General features: G+C 45.3%; 1 protein-coding gene across 1 annotated transcript; it reads left to right on the forward strand.

Moving 5' to 3' along the window:
* Positions 1-16,154: 16,154 nt before the first annotated feature.
* Positions 16,155-23,641, forward strand: LOC104331127 (ly6/PLAUR domain-containing protein 2). Its single transcript, XM_075415210.1, has 3 exons — positions 16,155-16,206; positions 22,425-22,544; positions 23,430-23,641. Exons 1-3 carry the CDS (start codon positions 16,155-16,157, stop codon positions 23,639-23,641), a joined length of 384 nt encoding a protein of 127 aa, XP_075271325.1.
* The last annotated feature ends 1,586 nt before the right edge of the window (positions 23,642-25,227 follow it).

Below are 25,227 nucleotides of genomic sequence, written 5' to 3' on the forward strand. Positions count from 1 at the left end.
GATGGGACGTGTGCTGTGTGTGTTTCCTTGCTCCAGACAGAGAGATTAGAAACGCTCTTAAAAGAAACTGGAATATTATGCCTGGCACGAGGGCCTCTTACCCTCTCAAGCGGCTTTTGAGTGTTTCATCACAGCATTCCTTCCAGTTCACCTCTGAGCAGCAAGTCCATCATCTCCCTGCCCTTCCTGGGAAACACCCATGGGCCAGCTTGTTTCACCTCTCTTGGGACTCGCCTTTTCCAGGTGCATTTTAGTGAAAAATGCCAGTTATTGGCATCTGAGTAAACCCCATTACTCCTAACGGAGCAAGCGCACTGGGAGCAGGACCTCTAGAAATTTGTCTGCATATTACAAAGGCTTGGTGCCTCGATTTCCCCGCTTGGGACCTGCAATGCTGATAGACAATAACATCGATACCTATATGATCCAGAGCAACAGGTCTGTTTATCAAAATTTAGTGAAGTCGGAAGCAAAGTTATCAATACTTGGATCTTTAGGTTCAACCTGCGATCCCAGGCTGATGGTGAGCATGGGCTGCAGAGGTGACTTCACCACCAGACCTGCCACTCCTGCTGTCTTCTCAGATCCCAGGATCTTCCCAGAGTTTTCGGCAGCGTTGCTCCTGGAAGTTCTCAGCTGTCCCATGGGAGATGTGTCCTCCTGCCATCTCTGCATCGTGCTGGTTTCCTGCTTGCTTTGCCTACCTGTGGACCTGCTAGACACAAAACAAGTCAAAATTGAGCCTTAAACTGTCAGCTGAAAGCTTTCTGTCACTTCCACCGATTGATCAGAGGTGCACTGGGCCTTTTTTGTCTTCTAGCAGCAAAAATCAGGTGTAACATTGGCACTCTTTAGCCATGCTCTCCTTGAACGTGGTTTTCCAATTTTGTGTTAAAAAACAAAAAATAAAGCCTCTCAAGCGGCACACTGTTCAATTACACCTCTGTCCCCATTTAAAATGAGTGATAAACAGCTTGTTTTGAAAGATATGTGCAGATATGTAGAAATAACTTGCAAAGAAAGTGGTTGCGTGTTTTTTCCTCCTCCTCCTCATCTTTTAATTAAAGTGACACAGATGCTAATGACAGCCTTTACAACAAGAGGGACTGGTCATTGTGACGTGATCTGCAATTAGGTGAGGAGTCTGGTAAGAACGCATCGCTTATCTCGCTGGGCTTGAGATGTGCCTTCCTCTGGTTAATGCATCCCCTCCCTCGCCTGCTGGGACCTCTGCTGGGACCGCAGGGCTCGAGGTGGGCCAGGAACCTTTGCTATGCACATGCGACAGCACAGGGCAAGTAAGGGAAAAAGTGACTAGAAATGGGGTACATATTCCCTAGCTTCCCTGTGCCTGAGCCTTCCTCCCAAGAGGGTTAAAAACCTCGTTTTCTGGGTTTATTTGTTCCTCGCCAGCCAGTTGCTATGAGTAGATGATACAGTGAGACCAAGGCGGCACCCAGAGTATTCTACCTTGCAAACAATGGGGCTGTAACTCTTTTCTAGCTACCTGGTAAAAGGTATCTTGGTTTTGGACTCAACTACCCTCACAACACCTCTGCTGTGAGCAAAGAGCTAAACTTAAAAGCCATCAGCATAACTGTGTCCTAATGCCTGTTCATGCTGTTGTGAGGTTCTTGAGGATGCCACACTGGACAACCCCATGGGCTAAACCTATGAGCAGGATTGTGAGATCTGGTTGCCTCCTCCAATGGCCATCTCCTTCCTATATTGGCGTTTCAGAGTTTGCTGGTGCCAAGGCCTTGGTTATGCAAGGGAGCAAGGAGTGGCAGGAAGAGCATTCAGCAGGCTACTTACCCTATACAAATAACAAGTTATATTAATGGTATTGCCAGGGGACAGATCTGAAGACCAGTTCACACGTGTTCTTGAGCCCATAGGTGATGAATAGATCGCACATGAAGATGCTTCTTTTTCCTCCTCACTCTCTTTTTTGTCGTTCTCCTCCTTATGTGCTACATTCCTATATGCTTAGTATATAGAAGAAGAGATATTTGCAGTTTTTCCTTTTGAACACATGTGGCAAAGATCTCTTTGATAGATATATGTATATTTGAGAGAGAGGGAGGGTATGACAGCTTGTCAAATGCAGGAGATGTTACTCAACAGTTTAATCTCAAGTATCATATAATCCAGTTCTGCCAACTCTCACAATTTCTGGTCCTACTATAGATTTTTTTTTCCCCCACCCAAATATTCCCAGCACCAGAAATCATGTGAGAACCTCAACTGTCCTAAAGCCCAGGAGTGAAAGGCCTGAAAATGTGAAGCTGTAGTAATTAAAACCGTTAATAATAAGAAGAAAATAGCAAGAATCCAGCATTTATAGATATTAAAACTGGTGGCTTGTTAAAGCAAATGGCTGATTTGGAGTTTGAGGGCCATGGTGGGACAGCCCTTAAGTGCTTTGAATGTGTTTACTTCGGCTGTGGAATTAAGAGATTGAAATCTCAGCAGAAAAGCGAGATCTTCACCTTTTCTGGCAAGACAAGAAGTGACGAGGGGAGGCAGCTTTGCTCTGTGCAAGCGTAAAATATCCCGGAACAGTTTCCACTGGAAAATGAGAACAGCTCAAGTCAAAAACCTGCCCATTTTGGAGCAGTCTAATGAGAAAACGGTTTCTGTTCTTCCGTCCTGAAAATGGCTGTATTTCAACAGCAGCCGCTGCCATCTACCACTATGCCAACACTGCAAGGGCTCTCGTTTTTGTGTATTGGCTGCACACACTCATAGCTTCCCGCAGCACCAGCCCTTTCCAGTCAGGTTCGCTGGGTTCGCTCTTTGCTGAAAAGGAGGACTTAAAAATGAACAAAGTTCTTCCAGCTGTTTTTGAGAAATTATTTTTGCAAAAGGACAAAATTTCTTCTTTTGGAAAACGCAAACCTGATGTGACTTCCTTGCACAAACAGCCAGAACAAACAAGGCCAGTTGCTTAATCATTACTCAAAGTATCCACGTCGTTGCTCAAAGAATGTCATTGCTTGGTGTTAATTTACTCAAGTTGTGGGTTATTTGAAATGACTTGCCTCCCAGAGACCCTGTTTGCAATGAAGGTGGCTGTGGTCCCACCACCCTTGCGGAATGTGTGGTTGCTCTGGTCCAGGTGGCTATGCCTTCATGCTGGAATGAGGTATAGGCATCCACGCTCTCTTGTCTCCGGGAAAGGCCGATGTGGTGCATATCCGGATGTCTGGAGGTTGAAGGTCCTATCACAAGCCCCTTGCTTCTGCAATCCCAGTGCTTTCACACCCTGAAGCTGGGCTGTGCTTTCGCTGTCATCCTCAACGGTGAAGTGCTGCTGGTCTTAGCTGTTTGGGATGAAGATGGCTCTGAATCCTTCCTTGATCCTGGTGGAGTTATTTCGCCCCTGGAAAGCTGCTGTCTGAGGCTATCAAGCTGGAATGGGGATAAACACACTCAATTTTGAGTTCTGGGAGTGTCGGTGGTGCCCAGGGAAGCGAAGCCCTGGGTCGGTCCTGCCATCTACTGGCTTTTGGCAGACCTGGTAGAGTTGCTTTGAAGCCCAGATCTCAAGGAGGAACCGTTAACACGTGAAATAGGGAGCAGGAAGCCAAGGGTGAGTTGCTTTTAACCAGATCATTGCATGCAAAGCAGAGAATCAGAGGCACCAGAGACAGATTGAATGTTTTAATTTGTCCAGCGTTGCTCTGATGGTGTAAACTGAGAAATGAAAAGCTTAACAGGCTTCCCAGGTCCAACGTTTTCTGAGGGAACACTTTATCCAGCCCAAGCCCTGACGTTTCATCAAAACTGAAACACTTTATGAAAATAAAATAAGGCCAATAAAGTGTTGCAGAAAAAATATTGACACATTTTATTTCAGCTTTGTTGGATGATCTCATTTCACTGAGGCAATTACACTGAAAAGTTGATTTTACTAATACATATATGTGAGATTTGTAATTGTGTATTACCTTTATTGTAACAGAATAAACAGAATAAAGAAACATTGCTTACTTTAAATATATTAACATAAGTATAAGTGTAGTGTATGTTACATATTGTTTCTTATACTCTAATAAAAATATATGGAATTAATAAAAAAGGTACACTTGGAACAAAATTTTTGGATGGTTCTGCAGATATTACAGATATTACATCTTGCTTTGTGTGAAAAGAAATCTTGGGTGGGATTCAAAGCCCAGGGCTGGGGGTTACAGGTCGGTCAAAAGGAGGACAGACAGGAGACTGAGCGCATAGACTATAGGGAGGGATACATCCGTACATGCCATCTCAAGGCCATTGGAGTCTCTTCCTGGTGATGGATAAAGACCAGGGATTGTCTTTGCCTTCAATAGCCATGCTCATAAATATCGTTGACTTGCCCATGACCCTACTAGGAATGGAGATGGGATTTGCCCTTTGAGCCTGTGCTCTTTCTTGTCGGAGAGGGCAGCTATTTTGGGTGCATAATGGCCCCTGTGTGGGTGTCTGTGGGCAGCTGCTCCTCTTCCCGAGCTCCCCAGGGCTGCAGTACTGCAGGGTCCGCTCTGGCCCGGCTTCTGCCTGCAGACAGATGTACACATGGACACGCAGACATGTGGCTGGTTGCTCTGGAGATTCCCCCCTGCTCTTGTGAAGCGGGGAGCATTCATGCTGCTTTGCAAAGATATGTCATTCTAATTTTTGTTTAAAGCTTCTATTATTTTTGGGAGCCCTGTTGGATCCTGTGGGAGAAGGAGATTATGTTCCCTGGGGAAAGTAAGATAAATGCAGAATAACAGCGATGGCCTCTCAGGGGTTTCTGAGGAACAGCCACAGGCTGTTTGAAACAAAGACATAAAAATATCTTTCCTTTTCTCTGGATAAACCCAAACTGGACTATCTTCTTCCTGAAGAAGGCTTTTCTCCACTGCTCTCTGTCCTTGCAGTCTGTATTTTGCAGCGTTGCCCATAAGTGTTCTTGGGACAGGAGAGCATCAGCGTTGGCAGGAAGTATTTTCAGGACAGGAGGGCACTGCACAGGAGCTGGGTACAGGAGAAACCTATGTCTGAGAGGCTACACCTCCCTCCTGCACAGTGTTCCCATCCTTTCTGTTCACATTGTCTCCCATGTCCCCGCTTCTGCTGCTCCGTAGGGAACTGTCTGTCTCTAGACAGGCCCAGGATGGGCTCTCCCACATTTCAGGAGTTCAGAAAGTTCAGGGAAATGGTGCCATTTCTCCAAATCTAGGAGGGGATGTCATTGATGTTTTAACCCAGAGTTAACAGAGCTGCTTCCTTCATTAAGGCCCATATTTCCAGGTGAGCCTTGTTAAGAGATGTAGTAATACCAAATCACCAAAAGTATTTCTGGAAACTAAACAACATGTTGCCGGTGTTTCTACTTCAGTTGGTTCTGCAGACATTTCTTACTGGCATGCCAAGTTTGTGCTGATCATCTCAGGGTATGAGACACCAAGTGCTAGCAAATAGGTCTGAAGCAGGAGAATTCCTGCCTCCCCATACCTGCCCTTTAGTGTCACTCTGGACATGTCCCCACTCTAGCTATGCAAACACAGGATTTAGAGGAAGGAATAGCTCTTGGGCTGGAGAGGAGTCTCCAGAATAACGTGGTCATTTGCTAGTTTTGACCTGGAGGAGTCAAGAAAAGTGTGTAGGTAGATAGTTTGCAAGGGAAAAATTGAGTGGTGCTGAAGGAAGAAAAAAAATGACTGAATCAAGAGCTCCACCTTGCTGTCAGTGCTAACCTCTCCGTTTTCTTTTCTCCCCAGTTCGTGGGTGTTGAGGTCCACATGAGAGGCCACGGGGAGCAAGGGGGAATCACAGAATCACAGAATGGTAGGGGTTGGAAGGGACCTCTGTGGGTCATCTAGTCCAACCCCCCTGCCGAAGCAGGGTCACCCAGAGCAGGCGGCACAAGACCGCGTCCAGGCGGGTCTTGAATATCTCCAGAGAAGGAGACTTCACAACATCCCTGGGCAACCTGTGCCAGTGCTCCATCACCCTCAGAGGGAAGAAGTTCTTCCTCATCTTCAGCTGGAACTTGCTGTGCTTCAGTTTGTGCCCATTGCCGCTTGTCCTGTCGCTGGGCACCACTGGAAAGAGACTGGCCCCATCCTCCTGACACCCACCCTTGAGATATTTATAGGCATTGATAAGGTCCCCTCTCAGCCTTCTCTTCTTCAGGCTGAACAAGCCCAGCTCCCTCAGCCTCTCCTCATAGGAGAGATGCTCCAGTCCCCTCACCATCCTTGTAGCCCTCCGCTGGACTCTCTCCAGTAGCTCCTCATCTTTCTTGAAGTGGGGAGCCCAGAACTGGACACAGTACTCCAGATGAGGCCTCCCTAGGGCAGAGCAGAGGGGAAGGAGAACCTCCCTCGACCTGGTGGCCACACTCCTCTTGATGCACCCCAGGATCCCATTGGCCTTCTTGGCAGCCAGGGCACACTGCTGGCTCATGATCAACTTGTTGTCCACCAGGACACCCAGATCCCTCTCCACAGAGCTGCTCTCCAGCAGGTCCGCCCCAAGCCTGTACTGGTGCAAGATAGCACCTCCAGGCTGCAATGCTGACCTGAGCAGCAGCCGAGCTGGGAGGAGGCTGGAAAGACGGGAGGTGCTTTGCATGACCGGGAACATGTTCCAATTTTACTGCTTATTATCTCTCAGGAAAAAGAGATTTAAAGCGATGCACAATGTACCTTGGTCCCCTTGGGCGTGGTGGCCTGGCCCTTCCTGACACAGGGACACTTGGCCATCCGAGCTGCCATGAAGTAAATAAATCTTGTCCTTTGTGCAGAAAGAGTTAAGCTAGCACAACTAAAATGTAACGCATACAGCATCAAGCCCATGGGGAAATAGGTGTGAGTAGCATGCCTTGGTCTCATTCTCCGTGCCAATTAATACAAACAATGACTCGGTGTGTTGTATTTCACACAGGTTCTTGTCATGCCCACGTTACTGAGAGCAATGTCACGTTGTTGTCCCTGAGCACCACGTGCTCCTGGCTCCGATTCTGTCTTCTCATTGCTAAAATTATGGCAATGCAATCACCCATTCTCGCGTGAGAGGCTGAGTTTCGCCCGAGGACCCCTTCCTGAGCTCAGACCAGTTAAACCTGCTGGTTCCAGGAGCGGCACACATTGAGTATCATGATGCAAACTATTAGAGGAAAGATGACATAAACCAAATACCAGTGCTCAATAGATGTGGGAAAGTGGCACCTTGTATGTGGCTACTTTGCAGTGCTTAGGTTCTTTATAAGGGCAAGGTGTAGCTACTCATGTTGGAATTCAGCTCTTGTTTTGTTCAGGGCAACATAGACTGATTTTTTCTCCCTTTTTTATTCTCACATGGATGTATCTCATCCTAAAGCTGGTTGGAACCAAATGATTATGAAACCCAAATTTTGGAAAGAGTGAAAATGAAAACCTGCCAAAATAGTCCTAAAAATACCTCACTTCTTTCCTCAGGAAATGGGCTGAGACAAGGCGTTTGCATTTTCTTCTCCTGTCGGAAGGTGGCAGTGGCAGGCCCTCTATCTGCCAGCGCAGGCTCAGTATGGCTATCCTGGGACGGGTGTGTTGATGTATCATCACCACCACAAACCCCTTCTGCTAAATGACATGATGAAGAAAGAAGTTCATCTGGACCCTGGAGATGAGGAAGAAGTGGGTTATCGCAGTATGTTCTTCATCACATCCCGAGCATGGAGACACCACAGCTTTTCTGGTCTCCTGTTGCAGTTTTTTAACACTCGCACAGAGAAATAGTTTTCCTTATATCTGATAGAATTTCACTTCCTGCAACTTGTGGTCAATGGGTGTCCTCAAGGACAGTCTAGCTCAGCCTTCTCTTTCGCCGTCTTTTATGTCAGGTGCTGTTAGACCCCCAAGCCCTCTTTTCTCAGCCTGTTTTCCAAGCTGAACAAACCCAGCTCTCTCATAACTCCTCATATTGCCTGTGGTCAAGCTGCTGGCCAAACCACATGAAAGCTCGGGGTCGCAGACATGTGGTGGGATGGCTCACATATTTCAGTGCTACCATTAATGTGGGTAATTGACCTTTAGTTCGATTTTGTTATAGCTTTAGTTCAATTTTGTTATATAGCTTTGCATCTATGTTGAGGTAACCACTGACATGGAGTTTAGTTCTGTTCTTTGTAACCTTGCTAACAAGGACTTCTGTGAGCTCAAATGTAGCTAACAAAGACTGCTTGCAAGACAAATAAGAAGACGCAGGGACTGAGAAGGACTGATAACCAGAACTTTATTGTCTGTAAGATGCAACCCTCTAGCTGAAAATAGTTTTATGGTTTGGGACTCAGCCAACACAGACAACTCAGGAATTTTTGAGCCAAAGGTAAAAGTACACAGTGAGGAGGACTATAAGCCTTCATCCAGCAGACCTCCACAGATGACAACCAGATGATACTGTGCAAGTGCTAAAGAGAGGCAGAGTATGACAATGAATTCCTAGAAATATTTATAGTAATCATGCCTATTCCCAGAACTAACTGTAATAATCCAGCCTACTTAGATAAACTTTGTAATAAATAGGTGCATGCTTTGTGAGTCAGTGTGCAAGTTAGGGGGAGCGATCCCCCTTGCACCCGGCGCTGCAATAAACATAGCTGCTTCATAACTCTCCGTGAGTTGTGGAGTTTGTTTCCACACGTCACCATGTCTGGATACAAGGTGATTAGGATGGGCAGGCTGGGAAGATGAGGAATGGGAGTTGCTTTTTATGTCAAAGAGCAGCTGAAGTGCATGGAGCTCTGCGTAGGGATGGGTGCTGAGTCACCTGAGAGGTCGGGATAAGAGGGCAGATCAGCACAGGTGATGTTGTAGTGGGTGTCTGATACAGACCATCTGATCAGGAGGAAGTAGATGAGGCCTTCTTCAGACAACTGGAACAAGCCTCCCATTCGCAAGCGCTCATCCTCATGGTGGGCTTTCACCACCCCAAGATCTGCTGGAGGAACAACACAGCAGGGCACTAGCAATGTAGGAGGTTTCTGGAGTGCACTGATGACAACTTCCTGACACAGGTGACTGAGGAATCAACAAGAAGACGTGCTCTGCTGGACCTCATATTTGCAAAGAAGGAAGAACTTGTTGGGGAAGTTAAGGTAGGGGGCAGCCTTGGCCGCAGTGATGAAAAGATGGTGGATTTCAAGATCTTGAGCATGAGGAACAAGACAAAAATCAGCATTGCAACCCCGGAGTCAGCATGGATTCACAAAGGGGAAACTAATTACTCACCTGATAGTGAGTAACAACGAGGTGACTGTTTTGGTGGATGGTGTGAGAGAAGTGGATGTTGTTCATCTCTGCCTTATTAAGGCTTTCAACAGTGTTTCCTACAACATCCTCATATACAAGCTGACAAAGTATGGGTTAATGAGTGGACAGTGTGGTGGACTGAAAACCAGTGGAGCAACTGGGCCCAGAGACTTGTGATCAGTGGCACAAAGTCCAGTTGGAGGCAAGTTGCTAGTGGGGTACCTCAGGACTCAATGCTGGGGTCAATACTGTTCGTCATCTTCATTAACGACCTTGATGATGTGGCAGAGCTCATCCTCAGCAAGTTTGTAGAAGATACAAGACTAGGAGGAGTGGCTGATACACCAGACGGGTGTGCTGCCTTTCAGAGGAACTTCAACAGGTTGGAAAAACTAACAGAGGGAAACCTCAGGAAATTCAGCAAATGGAAATGAAAAGTCTTGCATATGGGGAGGAATAACCCCAGGCACGAGGACAGGTTGTGAGCTGATTAGTATAGAAAGCAGCTTTGCAGAAAAGGAGCTGAGAGTCATAGTGGACACCAAGTTGTACCTAAATCAACAATGTTCCTTGGCAGCAAAGAAGGCCACCAACCTCCCAGGCTCCATTAGGCAGAGCATTGTCAGCATGTCAAGGGATGTGATCCTTCCCTTCTTCCCAGGCTTCTATAGATATGTCAGTGATAGAAGGAAGGCTTGAGAAAATGTGGGCCCTCTCTGGAAGGAAATGGGAGTCCTGGATACCCGGGATATGGAGAAGGCTGAGGTACTCAATGACTTTTTTGCCTCAGTCTTTACTGGCAAGTGCTCCACCCACACTGGCCAAGTTGCAGATGGCAAAGCAAGGGACCAGGAAAATGAAGAACCACCTTCTGTAGGAGAAGATCAGGTTCCAGGTCATCCTTCTATCCATCTAAGGAACCTGAAGGTGCACAAGTCCATGGGAGCTGATGAGGTGCACTCGTGGGTCCTGAGGGAACTGGTGGATGAAGTTGTTGAGCCACTATCCATCATATTTGAGAAGTCGTGGCAGTCTGATGAAGTTCCCACTGATTGGAAAAGGGGAAACATAACCCCCTGTTTTTAAAAAGAGTAAAAAGGAAGACCTGGGGAACTATAGGTCTGAGAAAAATCCTGAAGTATGGTTGAATGCTGGAAAAGTCTACCCAGAGAGGTTGTGGAGTTTCCATCTTTGACAATATTCAAACCCAGCTGGACACAGCCCTGGGCAACCTGCTCTAGTGACTCTACTTTTAACAGAATAGTTGGACTAGATCATCTCCAGAGATCCCTGCCAGGCTCAACCATTTGTCTCAAAGCAGGGTTTGTGTGAATTCTGCTGCTGTTGTGGCTGGGGGTGTTTGCACTCCTCTGCATTGTGACAAGTGACCAAGAACCAGTCTTGTCTCCCATGGACCTTTGTTTGTCTGTTTGCTAGGACCATCAGACAGGCTGAACTGCTCATCCAGTGGGGAAACATCACTGCAGGGCTGCTTCCCTCACCTTTACCTGGGAGAAATGCTCTGAAAGCAAGAAGCTTTTGGGTCAGAAAGATCTTCCTGAAATCCTAAAGTATCTGGAGGCCGAACCTGCGATGTCTCTTGCAGCTGACGGGGGACAGGCTGAGCCTATCACCTGTGCAGTGGAGATAGCTTCAAGCCACTTAGGTTTTCTGCTGGTTTGGTCACACTGAGCCTGAGAACACACTCCTACCAGCCAAAGGCGTATGGAGATTTCCAGCTTTGATGCTAGGCTCTGAAGTATTAGAGGGAGATGAAAAGGGCCTGGAGGCAAAGCTCCTTTCTTTCAGTTAGGTCATGTACTGTTTTACATGTGTTGTCCTTGTTCTTCCCTTCTGGGTCAATGAGAAGTGACTCAGATAGAAAAGTATCTCTTGTTCATTGGATTAAGTCTTGACGGAACATAGGGCATAATTAAAGCAGGTAACAGTTAAGATGAGCAAGTGATTCAAGTTCCTGCATCATTAATAATAGCTTGGAAAGCTGGATGGAGCAACTAATCTTAAAACAAGTGATTACTGCCTCAGTCAGTCAGAGTTGATGGGAAGGGAAAAGATACCAGCTTGGCAGCAAAAAGAAGAAAGGAAACTAGAAAGATTTGGTAGAGAAAGAAGAAAAATTCTCACTAGTTATAAATATATGATCATTCATTTATTTGCATATTATGGACAGAGAGGGAGAACACACTTTAGTAGTTATTAACTCCTGTAAGATTCCCCCAGAGGACAACTGTATCCGTATTCTGGCCACTGGCCAGACAAGTGATAAATATGAAGGTGTCCTGGTTTGGGATAAAACAGAAGCGATTGTCTTCTAGTGATTTTTCCTTAGAGCTATGTTCCTCTAAGTAACTGCAATTTCTGAAGTTGGCTGCATACTTTACAGACAGTGTCCACTCCAAAGCTGGTAACTCCTAATGCTAACGTTAATGCTAACATTAGCTAATGCTAGCTGGTAACACCTAACAACCAAGGTCACTGATAGACCTCTTAGGTCCTGCAAGTGAGGAGTCGTAAAGGGTTGCACTTGCGGGGCACGGTGGAGAGAACAGGTGAGCCAACATTGACCAAAGAGGTATTCCATGCCATGCACCTGATACTCAGTTTAAAGCTGGGGGATCACAAGGGTCTCACTCTCTTCATCCATGGCCGGCTTCTGAAGAGGACCCTACTCCTTGTTCTGCCTGTGATCCTGATCCAGATTACGATCCGTGCGTTCCTGAGTGCAGTTCCCATCTACTGCTGAGGTCAGTCCAGGACTTCCTGGTGCCAGCCTGGCAGCTGCTGGTGGGATGCCAGCTCCTGCGGCACCCAACTCCAGGAAACTCCGTATTGATTTTGTATATTTTGTTTAATTTCTCTTATCGTTAATATTATTGGTATTATTAGTGTTATTAGTAAAGCTGTTTTAATATTCAAATTGTAAGTCTTTCTCCCTTTTCCTCCTTTTCCCTTCCCATGAGGGGTTAATAGAGAGCATCTGCCACTCAGTTTGTTGCTGCCCTGCTCTAAACGGTGGCAGAATGTCCTACCCAAAAAGAGTTAAGTGCTACACAGAGGTTAGTCTAAATAAGAACCTAGAGATAAGAGGTACCTGCACTGAATTCAAAGGGGGAAAAAAAAGGTTGGGGAAAAAAAAAAAAGTCAGGTGAGTCATTAGATACAGGGAACAGGACTCCTTGTAAAAAAATTTTTCTTGTTCCTTACCTTCCTGTCCTGGTGAATATACAAAGCATCGCTAATTCTCAGGCACAGCACACAACACAAGCCTGGGACAGAGGGGATAGCTATAGTGAGGAATATGGGAGGAGCAGCAGAGTTAAGGAAGCCCTTTGTACTTGTGGTCTGGTCTGATTCGTCTGTCCCAGGTCCTGCACTAGCCAGTATCCCTTATCTCCTAGTCCAGTCCAGTCCAGTCCAGGTGGAAATCAGTGAGGAGATTGCTTTCTGAACCCACCTTCAGTTCCAGTCTATAGCAGACTGACCTCCTACCAGGTGTGAAAGTCACACCTCTCTGCTCAGGAGGGTGCTTTGAGCCTTCTGCTTGTCAGATTGAGGGGACACATGCCCTTTCCCCAAGGGCAACATCCAACTGGACCTTTACATGTTCAATAGGCTTGAGAGAGGGCTGAGGCGTCTTGCAAAGCTGTGCTAATATAATGGTTTTAAAGCAAAGCAGAAAACATGTTGGATCTTAGCCATACATTGCAGGGAATTGTAGTAAAATCAATTAGTAGGAATAAGACTGCTGTGACTAATGAGCTAATGAGTGATGCCTGTGGAAAATGTGGAAATGGCTCTAAGAGAGCTGCAGGGTTGGATTCCTGATGCATTATTCATAGGGATAGGCCAGATTCAGGCTTGGTGCTGTTTATTTTGCTTTTATACGTTTCTCTTTAACTTTTAAAGACCTTGTTGATAAATGGAGGAAATGGAGGAGGGCAAAGATATCTGTTTAATGCCTCTCTTTTCAGTGTGAAGTGGCTCTCATCTCTGGAGAATTGTGGTATCTAAGAGAAATAGATGGGGGACATCATGCATCAGAGGTGAAGTTCACGGTAATTTAATCCCTAGCAGTCTGCACACCAGCAGGTTTACTGATTGCGCTAACTCATCCTTGTTGCTGGCTTCCTTAAGTGGCTTTCATCACTGACACTATTTTGAAGCTACTAGGAGAAAACTGTGAATTGTTTGAACAAATGTGCTCTTTGAACAAATGTCCTCTTAAGCCTTTTTAATACATAGCTTATATTTCAGTTATGATCAGCCCTACAACATGCACCAACTTCATATCTAGAATGGAGAAACTGAGGTTAATTTTCCAAGGTCAGCTAGCAAATCATTGACAGAGATTATAATAAACCTCTAAGTATGAACTTTCAGCCCAGCACTCACTCCTATTGTTTGTAGTAACTCATGCACCTCCTGTCGAGGTCACACAAAAACAGCAGAAGAGCACTGACAAAAAAGAAGAATTAACTGGTGGTGAAACCATGTGGAATACAATGCTGGTTCTATATCTGGAGTTGCTGCTAGCTTGCTCCAATGAGCCTAATTAACCTCTCTGCACCTCAGCTTCCTTATATCTGATTTTGAGATACTAATATTTACTTATGCTACAGGTGTGTTTTTGGGTTTAACCTGCTTGTAGATATGCAGCAAAAGATTAGCCCTAGTGTACGACACTGTCATGTCAGCACCCTTCCACATCTACCTTTGAATCCAATCATAGCTTTTGCTTCTACTTCTGTCTGCTCTGGAAAGCTATAGGATTCCTATATAAAGAGAGCTGATTAGAATCAAGAAAATGGAGAGTTTAAAATTATCAGATCAAGAAGGGTCTCAATAGAAACCAGTGCCTGCACTTCTCTAAGCGCATACACAGCCTGTGGTCCCTCAAACTCTGACCTGGAGGTGGATGGGCGTATTTTAGGACTTCCTAGCAGGACCTCCTCAGCCTGGTAATTAGACAGTGTGAGCAAGTCTGTCGGCATGTTACAGGATTTGGAGAAGTGGACACAACTGTTGCAGGACTGTTCACATCAGATGAAGATGCCTCCACCCGGAGACTGTCTCAGCTGGCCAGGCAGGACAGGAAAGGGGTTCGGCACAGGTTTCTCAGGCTGAAAGTAAACATTTGACTGTGATTTTTTCCTTTTATTTATGATAGCAAACTCCTCTGAAATGCAGAGAGTTCTTGTACTAGTTTGCCTTTGAACACATATGCTAGAAAATGTCTCTTTTTTCCAAATCCCTATTGTGTGTTGTTGAGGCAGATTTATACAGCTAGTGTATTTTTATTTTTTTTCTCTGTAGTTAATGGAAAACCCCCAACACAATAGGGTGTGATTACCTACAAAAGAGAAATGGGAGTTCAACAAAATGCTGTTTGGATGTTCCTACTAATTCTCATTATTTCTTTGGTGACTTGCCAACACTGCAAGGCAATTGCATATGGTATGCGTAAAGCAAGAACCATTTCAGTCCATGCATAAAGACTCAGATAAGATCAACTGAAACTACAAATAAGTGAGGTATGCTGTCACCCCCCTCCAAACAACCCTCCAGACTGAAGGAGGGCACGGGATTTAAGCAGGGTGTTGGCCTATATTCTTCCATCCAAAAACTTACAATGTAATGAAGATCACATTTCAGATGTGCATGTGAAACCAGTTATCTATCACACATTGTTTGAGGTCACTTAATATCAGAAACCAGAAGCCACACCCCTTTCCATGTTTAGTTGTTTGGGTTTTTTTCCTAAGAACAGAGCAAACACCATCAGCGCATTTCCCCTTTCTTAACAGGATTATAAAATTCTCTACTGAACATGAGGAACACCAAACCAAGAATATACCAAAATGCCTTTCCCTAGATAATCAAACTTAATCAAAACCTAGATAATCAAACAAATAATTTTCCACAATCAAACTTGCCCGTTGAATATTGTAGGAGGATTTACCAGCATGGGGCTGGCCTGAGGCACACGAAAAGCAGGCAGATGCCTGGGGCAGCTTAGTTTGGGGGTGGGAAAGCCAAGGTGTTTCACAAATGAAGAAGTCATGGGCTTTCTGCCACACTTGGAGAGGGTTGGCTCAGAGCAGAGGGGCTTCTCCAGGATGGTGTCTGAACAGCTTGGGATAGCGAGCCTGAGAGACTCCCTTGGCCTAGATTTTCATGGTCTGGTCCTCTTGTGTTCCTAGTGCTCCCACCACCTGTCTCCATAGCGGACAGGGAGAGGAGAGTGGAAGACAGTGTGCTCCTACACATAGCCCCCTGAAACCCTGCTCACAGCTGGGGGACAGCTTTTGCAATGCCAAAACCCCAACCACGCTATTCCCAGTGAGTAAGAGACTGCAAGTGAGATTTCCACTTCTCTTGGTGACAAACTCTGACCCCGCTGAGGATAAAAACACACAGGAGAAATGTACATGGGATTTAATGCCTTGCTGTTCACAGCTACAAATGCTTGTTTTCCCAAGGTTCGTGGAAATCGCCCAGGTCTCTCTAACCACTGCAAAAAAGAAGAAATATCAACAAGCTTCAGGGCAAGGCAGGGACACTGAGATTATTTAATACCCCTGAGTTTACACGTCATGCCTAGAAATAAAGCACTCAGATTAAACAACCCCAGTTATTGTCCACCGTGCAAACCCTCATTTTCTTCTCCAAAGAACATGAAAAGAGAAGACAATATGGCAGGAGGTGGGGCCTGCTTTGTAGCTCATTCAATTCATTTATAGCTCAATCAGACTTGTTTTTCCAGTAGATTTGGATCGGTACATGGCAAGCCACCAGGAAGTGTGCCATTAAAGCTGGCGGTGAAGACTGGTGGCAGCCCAGTGACCAGGCGACAAGGGTCCATGCAAGATGAAGGTGTTTCTGTCTCTTCTATTGGTTGCCATCACTTGCATGGAGTTCGGTAAGTTCCTACTTTGACTTGTCCAACCTCGTGCAGGAGACATAGCAAGGTGGGATGGGGTGCATCCTGTTCCCTCTGAAGTCCATGACTTCCTACTCTGAGCAGTTTTCAGCAAAAAAATCTGTCTTTGGAACATTTCCAGCCTGTCAGATGTTCAGGATCATCATGGTCTCACTGGGATTGTCAGTTCGGGTCTTTAGGAAGTGTTGCAAGAAAAGTGTGATTATATTGTGTCATTTTTTAAATGCAATTTTCAGCTAACCTTTTTTACCATTCTTGACTGAATCTTTTGGGGTTTTTGTTTTGTTGCCTTTTTAAAATATTTCTGTTCCTCTTTTGATATATAACCCTGAAGCCAGCTAGCCAGTTTAATGCAGTATGTGTAGCGGTTCTGTCTAATTATATGTTGCATGTATGGTTTATTAAACTTCAGTCACTAGAAGTGGGAAAGATAGGCTGGGACACTAAGCTGGTGGCCCAGGTACTTCAGAGCTCATGTTTCCAGCTCTGTTTAGTAACACACTGTGGTTTCCATGAAGTCAAAGACCATTTCAGCAGGCCACCTTGGAAAGTGTTTTACGGATTTTCCCCATTTGCAAGGGGATTTTTGAGTTTGTGACCACAGGGAGTGAACCCCACTGTCTTCACTTCCTTCTTTCTGTCCCCGTTAGGTTATCTGCAACCTCATAGGAGGTAGTAGGCTTGAAGCACACAGTAAAGGTGGGCAGCCAACAGCAACCTCATGTTGGGGGTCACCCATCCGGGATGTGGAGATAGGGAACAAGCCACATGAGTCCAGACAGTTCATGCCATGCAAATCTTACCCTTTCGTTTCTGTCAGTGGGATTCAGTTGCTTCTCCTCCATCACCAACTTCACAAAGCCAAACACAGAGGGGTGTTTGGCATATGAGTGTTTTCATTTCCTAGGAAGTAGGGAATCCCCTCGTCGCAGGCACTTTTACATAAGTGGTGATGTCATAACCTCTAGTGGTGGAAGGTGATTGCATAGCGGAATGGATGTAGATGCCTCATCCCTTGGTGCTGACAGCAGAATAACTTCTTGCACAAAAACTGATTTTATACTGATGAACCCGAGCTCAGAGCTGGTGTTAGCCTGGATGGCCAAGGTAAGTCCTATGCAGGGTCAGTGCAGGAGCTGTGATTGTTAATTGGGATATTCGCATGCCCTGCACAAGTCTTCCAGATCCAGGCACTGAGGGTCTGATTTTATCTGTGCCTGTCTGGGATGAGGAGCTGTGTTAGGATTTTTTCCTTTGTATTTATTTCCTTCTTACGTAAGAACACTTTGCTTCCTCTGTCTTTGGGTCTGCAGAGCATATTCTGCAGGGGAGGAACAAGTGCGTGGTGAAGGAAAGGGGTTTGGGAGCATATTTTGTGAGAACACAGCTGCTTTTTGGAGGGCAGACCCAGAGCTGGAACATTAGCCCTCTCCTTTTATGGAGATATTTAGCCATGTTTGAACCTGTGCATTCACTGACTGTCCTGTTATCTCAAAGATGTGTGTCCTGGCTCTGGTCACTGGTAGTTCAAAGCCTTGCGGTGCTTGTGCTATGTCAAGATCAATGGGAGCTTCATGTGCTCACCACAGCTGTGACAGCAAAGATCAATCATCACTGATCTCCAGAGCAGGAGATATTTCCTTTCATCATTATACCGTGTTCATTCAGGGGATTTGTGTCTGCTTGTCAATGGAAAGGCAGCAGCTCAGAGAGGAACATCATTAATTAATATAAGATGGCTTGGAGAGAAGGGAACTCTGTGGTCAGATCTCCTTAAGAGACCGACAGGAATTGGAAAGGCAGAATGGAGCAGGAAAGCAATGGGGTGGGACAGAAGTTTGGTCTAGGGTTAACTCACCAGCTGAATTTTGTCATATTGCTTAATGAGACATTGTGAAGAGTTGGGCAACTGGGGAGCAGAAGCCTCTCCTGTGACCCCGTGCTGCCATATTTCTCCCTTCTTGTCCTTCCCCATTTCCCTGTCCCATTCAGGTAGGCACAGTCAGGATGGATGCTTTGATTTGATGGACAAACATTGGCAAATTTTGGAAACCTCATAGTGGATTTGGCAAGCAGAATTTCCCTCTGCACTCTCTCTTCTTTGCAAAGCATATCCCAGCTTTGCAGAGGGGAGAGTGTGCAGAGAAAACCATGATGAGTCTGCAGTTCCTTCAAGTTTCTTCTGGGCATGAGTGGAATCTGTGTAGTTTTGGCATTTCTTAGCAAGACAGTCAGGGTTGAAGGATGGAAGATCTGCCAATATCCAAGTGAAGCTAGTAAAATCTCTTCTAAGTAATTCCAAGATTTTCTGATTTTTGTCTCCTCTTTTGCTTTCAGCAGTCTAAAAAGACAGCACTATAAGTATATTGACATATTTTAGCATTTTACATTTACCTCTAATTTTAAATAAGACTTCTAATATGTCTCTATTCCTTTTTTATTCATTTTTAAGCTGCTGCATGTCTGATTGTCTGTGTGTAGGTTCATAGGCTTTTAAAACAAAAAGGGACCACTACAGTCACAGATATCTACCCTTCACAAATAGGCCAGATAGATAGATATTCCAAAGCTTGCTTGAAACAGGGCTTTTAGACCACAGGTCTTTAAATCACCAAGTAATGGAGTTTCCTCCTTGCTCTGCGAGATGCCGTCTGACTATTGTTGTTGAAGAGCTGCCTCATTTGCAAAAGTAAAGTTGTTTCATTTCAGCTTTTGATTATTTTACTGTGCCAAACACTTATTGACCTGCTATCATTTCGATCTCCAAAAAAAAAAAAAAAGATATGCTCGTATCTATAGCTACTATTTAACATATTTAGCCATGTTTGAACCTGTTAATCTGAGTGAGGTTAATGAAAATACTGGGTTTGCACACACTGGGGACAATGATCTCTTAATTTGACGTCCCTTTGTGTTTATCTATTGTTTGTGGCTTTTGGTTTTTGGTTTTTTTTTCCAAAGAGCACAGATGCTGTGGCTTTGCCTTGTCCAGTGAGGAGTATCATGAAATCTGAGAATAACGACGAAGCTTCCTCCCTAAAGATGTATTTGTCAGCTGTCAGCTGTAGAATTAATGCAAACAAAACATCATTCCACAATGGGCAAAACAGAGTAATAAAGTCTGCTTTGAATAAAAGCAAGGTAATTTCAGTGTCTGTTTATAAAAGGGCTCTTTCTGGCTGACTAGTTAGGGAGAAGTTGCATTATCTATTTTCATAAGGTGGGTTGCTTGCCTGAGCCTGCTGTTATAACACTCTATTTTAGGTGTGCTGAGATGAGCTGAATTGTTTTTCTTTTTCAGCAAGGTTTAAAAGGGTTTCAGCATGTCTGTCACATGGGTGGGGTGACAACTGCTTTCCAGACCAGGGAGGGGCTGCAGGTCTGTGATGGTACGAAAACACATTGCTGTGACTGCAAAGCACACACATTCAGGTGTCTGTCTGGAGGGTGGAAAAGAGGACCTAGATCAAGTGCTGGGTTCCTCGGAAAGACCTGCAGAGAGCAGAGTGCCCTGGAAATCCTGTCCAGAAATGGCTTCCTTGGTGACAGGAAATACCAGACACCATTTTTGCTTGATGTCTTTATATTGGAGTGCTCTGGAAATACTACATTACAACAATCTGGGCTCTTCAGCGTCTCTCGCTAAAATTTCACCATGTCAAAAGACTTTAAGCACTGAAAGACTCGGGCTGTGGTTATTCTGCATGTCTAGCAGCCAATTGACACCTGCAGGCTTGCAAGGGCCACTGCAGCTCAACAGGGAGGTGATGAAGACCATCTAGCAACTGGTGAGTGATGAGGCAGGGTGATCTACCTTGGACTGGATTTGGAGACTTGGGTACCAAAGTCTGTGTCTGTGGTCTCTGTCTAGAGCAGTACATGTCTCCATGCTTTCTATTATTGTGGCCACTGTCATCTTTTTAAAAGAACTTCTTACACATTCTTCTCAAGAAACCAGAATCTCAGCAAAGGGGAAGGGTTGTGCTTAGTTTGTTCTCATGGCTCAGTAAATTTGATGGATACAGCTCCTTCTTTCTGGGATGCTCTCCTACCTGAGAGGTCCCAGTATTTGGAAAGAGCTGACAGGGTGAACAGCACCAGATGAAATTCTCCCTGCTGCAACTCACATTCAAGTCTGAGTTTTCTGTGTATCTGAACCCTTCATCGAGGGAAATCATGCTTGACCAACTTGATAAACATCTATGATGAAACGGCTGGCCTGGTATATGAGTGGAGAGCACTGGATATTGTCTACCTGGACTTCAGGAAGGTCTTTAACACTGTCTCCCATAAGTTCCTCATAGACGAGCTGTTGAGTTATGGGCTGGATGAGAGCCAGTGAGGTGGATTGAAAACTAGCTGAATGGCTGAGCCCAGGGGGTGGTGATCACTGGCACAAAGTTTACCTGAAGGTCAGTAACCTGAGGTGTACCCCAGAGGTCAATACTGGATCCAGTCCTGTTCAACATTGTCATTAACTATGTGGATGCAGCAAGTTTGTGGATGACACAAAATTGTGAGGAGTGGCTAATACACCAGAGGGTCATGCTGCCATCCAGAGGGACCTTAACAGGTTGGAGAAATGGACTGACAGGAACCTCATACCATTCAACAAGGGGAAGTGCAAAGTCACACATCTGGGGAGGAACAACCCCATGCACCAAAATATGCTGGGGGCCAGCCAGCTGGAAAGCAATTCAACCGAAAAGGACCAGGGGGTCCTGGTGGACAGCAGGTTGAACATGAGCCAGCAATGTGCCCTTGTGGCAAAGAAAGCTATTGGCATCCTGGATTGCATTAGATGAAGTATAGCCTGCAGGTCAAGGGAGGTGATCCTACCTCTCTACTCAACATTGGTGAGGCCACAGCTGGAGTACTGTGTTTGTTCAAGGCTCCCCAGTAAAAAAGAGACATGGACATGGAGAGAGTCCAAAGAAGGGACACAAAGATCATCATCTCTCCTGTGAGAAAAAGATGTTTGAGCTGGGGCATCAGGAAGCACTGTTACTGGGAGGATGATGGAGCACTGGCACAGGCTTCCCAGGGAGGTTGTGGAGTCTCCATCCTTGGAGATGTTAAAAACCCAGCTGGACGCAGTCCTGACCAGCCAGTCCTAGGTGGTTCTGCTTGAGCAGGGAGATTGGACTACGTGTCCTCCAGAGGTCCCTTCCAACCTCCACTGTGCTGTGACTCTGTGAGACTGATCTTTTTCTGATGCTCTGCTAATGCAAAGGCAAAGAGAAATGCAGATGCAGAGTAAGAAAAGAGTTGAGGTAAAGCAGCTGCAAGTTTGTTTACTCTCCTGTGGAAATAACACAGATTAAAGGAATTTGGGCATGTGGTTGGCTGGCAAGCAGAACAGTTAGGTACTTGTCATAAACACGTGAAGCAGGGTCTGTTGACTAATTGTGATAATGATTGAAATAAAAAAAATCTTGAAATTGCACAATTAAAGTATTGGACTTGTCCTGGGTGCCTGCATGTCTTAGCTGGCTGCTGGGACCCAGGGCAAGATCTTCAAAGAATTCAACTACTGAGATGTTGCATTTTGCAATTTCTGTCTGCTGGCATCCAGTCACTGCACAGAATAGTCAGCCCTGTCTTAGGAAACACAATTACCCTCACATTGATAAGGGAGAAGCAGAGGGGTCAAGCAGTTCCTCCTCACTCCTTTAATGAATTTACTCCTGATTTTTTTTGTCCCCCTCATCATTTTTGTTGGAGTTGGGATGTCCTGGCTCATTCAACCTATATTTACTGCATGTGCTAGGGGGCAGATTCAAAAATAAGTAAAATTATCCTTACAGTCTCTTGTGGACTGCTTAAGACCTATCTGCAAAAAAAGCCAACCTACCAAACTCCCAATAACAAAACAAGAGCAGACGGACCATCTTTGTGCTCCAAACCTTCAAGATCCTGCTGTTGATAAGACTTTCCTGTATTATGGGATCTTCTGTGTGTGTGGCTCTGTCTTGCTTGACTTGTTGCAGAGGTTCTGAACTCCCATCTGAGGTTACGCTTTGGCCACCAGACTACTGTATTTTTCATTCCCATTGGTATAAATAACTTTTACTATTCCATTACTGTTCTCAGTATGAATATTTTGGAGACATACCGTCCCCAGAGGTGCCTGGAGAGGCACAAACAGAATATGGTGGTTCACAGTAAGCCCAACTTTGTGTTTTTCCTCCTTGCAGCACACACCTTGCAATGTTACACTTGCCGTGAACCTACTGCTGTTGATAAGTGCCTGACAATCCAGAACTGCGCAAAGAACGAAACGATGTGCAAGACAACCATGTATTCCCTGGAGGATGGTAAGGGCAATGACTTTTTTACCCATATTTTTAATGAGTTAGTGTTTCTACAGTGACGACTGCTGTTGTGGGGAGCAGTACCTTTTCTCACTTAAATATGTAAGCCTGGAAGGGAGCTCCCACAGGCCAGGGAGCAGGCTCTTGCTTTTGCAGAAAGCAGTCTTCATGTGAGTGAATACTTGCTGGATGCAAGCTAGTAGTTAATGCTCAGTGTTGAGCATGGTTAGAAAAAACATGTTGACTTGAGCTTGAGGCATGGAGCTAAAGAGTTCTGGCTTTCCAGACCGTTTGCATGACTTGCACAATGGGCATGTGTTAAACGGTGCTCTTCTGACCCGAAAATTGTTTATGAAAGCTGGGTGGAGTAGAGAGGCCAGTAGAGATCAGAGAAGATCAGTAAGGTGGGACTACCAATTTCTGGTCATCTGGAAGGAAAACAAATACCCTTGAGTTCTCTGGAGCTCTCAGGAAGGCATTGTCAGTCTGACTGGTGACCCTACACATCATAAGCTGTCCCAGTAAAGAAATGCACTGCAAAGACAGAGGCTCTCTCTTTTGCATGGTCCTGCTGGTAAGGCTCTGGTTGCACATGGGAGAGTCAGGAGAAAGTGAGTAGAGTCAAAACAGAGGCAGAAGAAGTGCCTAACCGACCTTCCGTAGGGTAAAGTTGATCCAGACAGAACACAGAGGATATAAGGTGCAGTTCATCTTGTGGTCACTCTGCAGGAATTGTTTCCTGTGTTGCTGGTAGGAAGTAGTCCAATTGTGTTTGGACGGGAGCTAAGGCTTTGGTGGTGAAAGTAGCTCATGTTGCACTAGGGACAGGAAGAGTTCTCCTCCATTAATCCTGTTCCTAACTGTTCCTTCTTTCTTGCTTTGTTGTAGTTTATCCCTTCATAGGAATCTCAACCGTCACTAAGATGTGCTCTGCCATCTGCGTCCCATCTGATGTGGATGGGATTGGCATGACGCGCCCCGTCTCCTGCTGTTACTCTGACTTGTGCAATGCTGATGGCGCAGCTAGTTTGAGGATCAGCTTTTTGCCAGTTGGGGTGCTAGCAAGTTCCCTTTGTGCCCTCTTCTGGACTAGACTGTGAGGACCTGATTGGGAAGTCTTTCATGTTGAGGAACCCAGTGAACAAGAGAATAAACACTTTCCAGCTCAGCTTTCTGTTTAGATGCCTCATGGACAACCCTCAACAGCTCCCAGAAATTACTTTTTTAGTACCTGCCTTTTTCTACTACCAAGAAAGAAGCAAAACTCAGAAAGTCCTGACACAAATTTTTGAAATGGAGCTTCAACAATTTCCACAGAACTATGGAGTTTTTTTGTTGTGCTGGTCTGGTTGGTTTTGAACTAAAAAATTCTGCTCCATGAAATATATTTAATGCAAAAAACCTTGCCCTAAAAACCTTCCATAACTCTTCAGAATGTATTTCCACAGGTGTTAGCCAGAAGAACAGCTGAATTGGCCAGTCGTAAATGAAATTCAGTTATGTGCCAAGTCCTCTCCACCCCACAGTTTTGTGCTGGCCCTTTGTGCTGCCTAAATCTCCTTCTTTCTACATGAGAAGTAAAGAAGACACTTCTACTCTTCCAAAGTAAGAGGCAGGAGACTAAACTTCCCGTGCCAGTGATCTGATCCAAGGAGGCTAAAATCTCTTGTTTTCTGTACCCTTTTGAGAAGAATAAAAAGAATGTTGTGTTAAAACTGCAGTGATCACTAAAGTTATTTATAGTGCACCTGTCCTCTATAAAGTTTAATACTATTATATTTTATTTTATTTTATTTTATTTTAATTTAATTTAATTTTGTTATTTTATATTATTTTGTTTTGCTTTGTTTTGTTTATATTGTTTACCTTGACTTCAGCAAGGCTTTTGACACTGTCTCGCATAACATCCTCATAGGCAAGCTCAAGAAGTGTGGGCTAGAGGACTGGACAGTGAGGTGGGTTGAGAACTGGCTGAATGGTCAATCTCAGAGGATAATCATCAGCGGTGCTGAGTCTAAGTGGAGGCCTGTAACTAGTGGTGTTCCCAGGGGTCAGTACTCGGCCCAGTCTTGTTCAACTTATTCAGCAATGACCTGGATGAAGGGATAGAGTGTAGCCTCAGCAAGTTTGCTGATGACACAAAACTGGAAGGAGTGGTGGATACACCAGAAGGCTGTGCTGCCATTCAGTGAGACCTGAACAGGCTGAAGAATCGGGCAGAGAGGAACCTGATGAAGTTCAACAAGGGCAAGTGCAGGGTCCTGCACCTGGGGAGGAACAACCCCATGCACCAGTACAGGCTTGGGGCTGATCTGTTGGAGAGCATCTCTGTGGAGAAGGGACCTGGGTGTCCTGGTGGATGACAAGTTGTCCATGAGCCAGCAGTGTGCCCTGGCTGCCAAGAAGGCTAGTGGTATCCCGGGGTGCATTAAGAGAAGTGTGGCCAGCAGGTCAAGGGAGGTTTCTCCTCCCCCTCTACTCTGCCCTAGTGAGGCCCCATCTGGAGTCCTGTGTCCAGTTCTGGATTTCTCAGTTCAAGAAAGACGAGGAGCTACTGGAGAGAGTCCAGTGGAGGGCTACGAAGATGATGAGGGGACTGGAGCATCTATCCTATGAGGAGAGACTGAGGGAGCTCAGCTTGTTTAGCCTGAGGAAGAGAAGACTGAGAGGGAGTCTTCCAAATGCT

Source organism: Opisthocomus hoazin, chromosome 3 (assembly GCF_030867145.1).
Source record: "Opisthocomus hoazin isolate bOpiHoa1 chromosome 3, bOpiHoa1.hap1, whole genome shotgun sequence".
Lineage (NCBI taxonomy): Eukaryota > Metazoa > Chordata > Aves > Opisthocomiformes > Opisthocomidae > Opisthocomus > Opisthocomus hoazin.

Bases quoted from the DNA above. Each gene is read 5' to 3' on its own strand.
- LOC104331127 (XM_075415210.1), top strand. From the start codon at position 16,155: ATGAAGGTGTTTCTGTCTCTTCTATTGGTTGCCATCACTTGCATGGAG. The intron at 16,207-22,424 runs GTAAGTTCCTAC...TCCTCCTTGCAG, and splicing joins CATCACTTGCATGGAGTTCG to CACACACCTTGCAATGTTAC. The intron at 22,545-23,429 runs GTAAGGGCAATG...GCTTTGTTGTAG, and splicing joins CATGTATTCCCTGGAGGATG to TTTATCCCTTCATAGGAATC.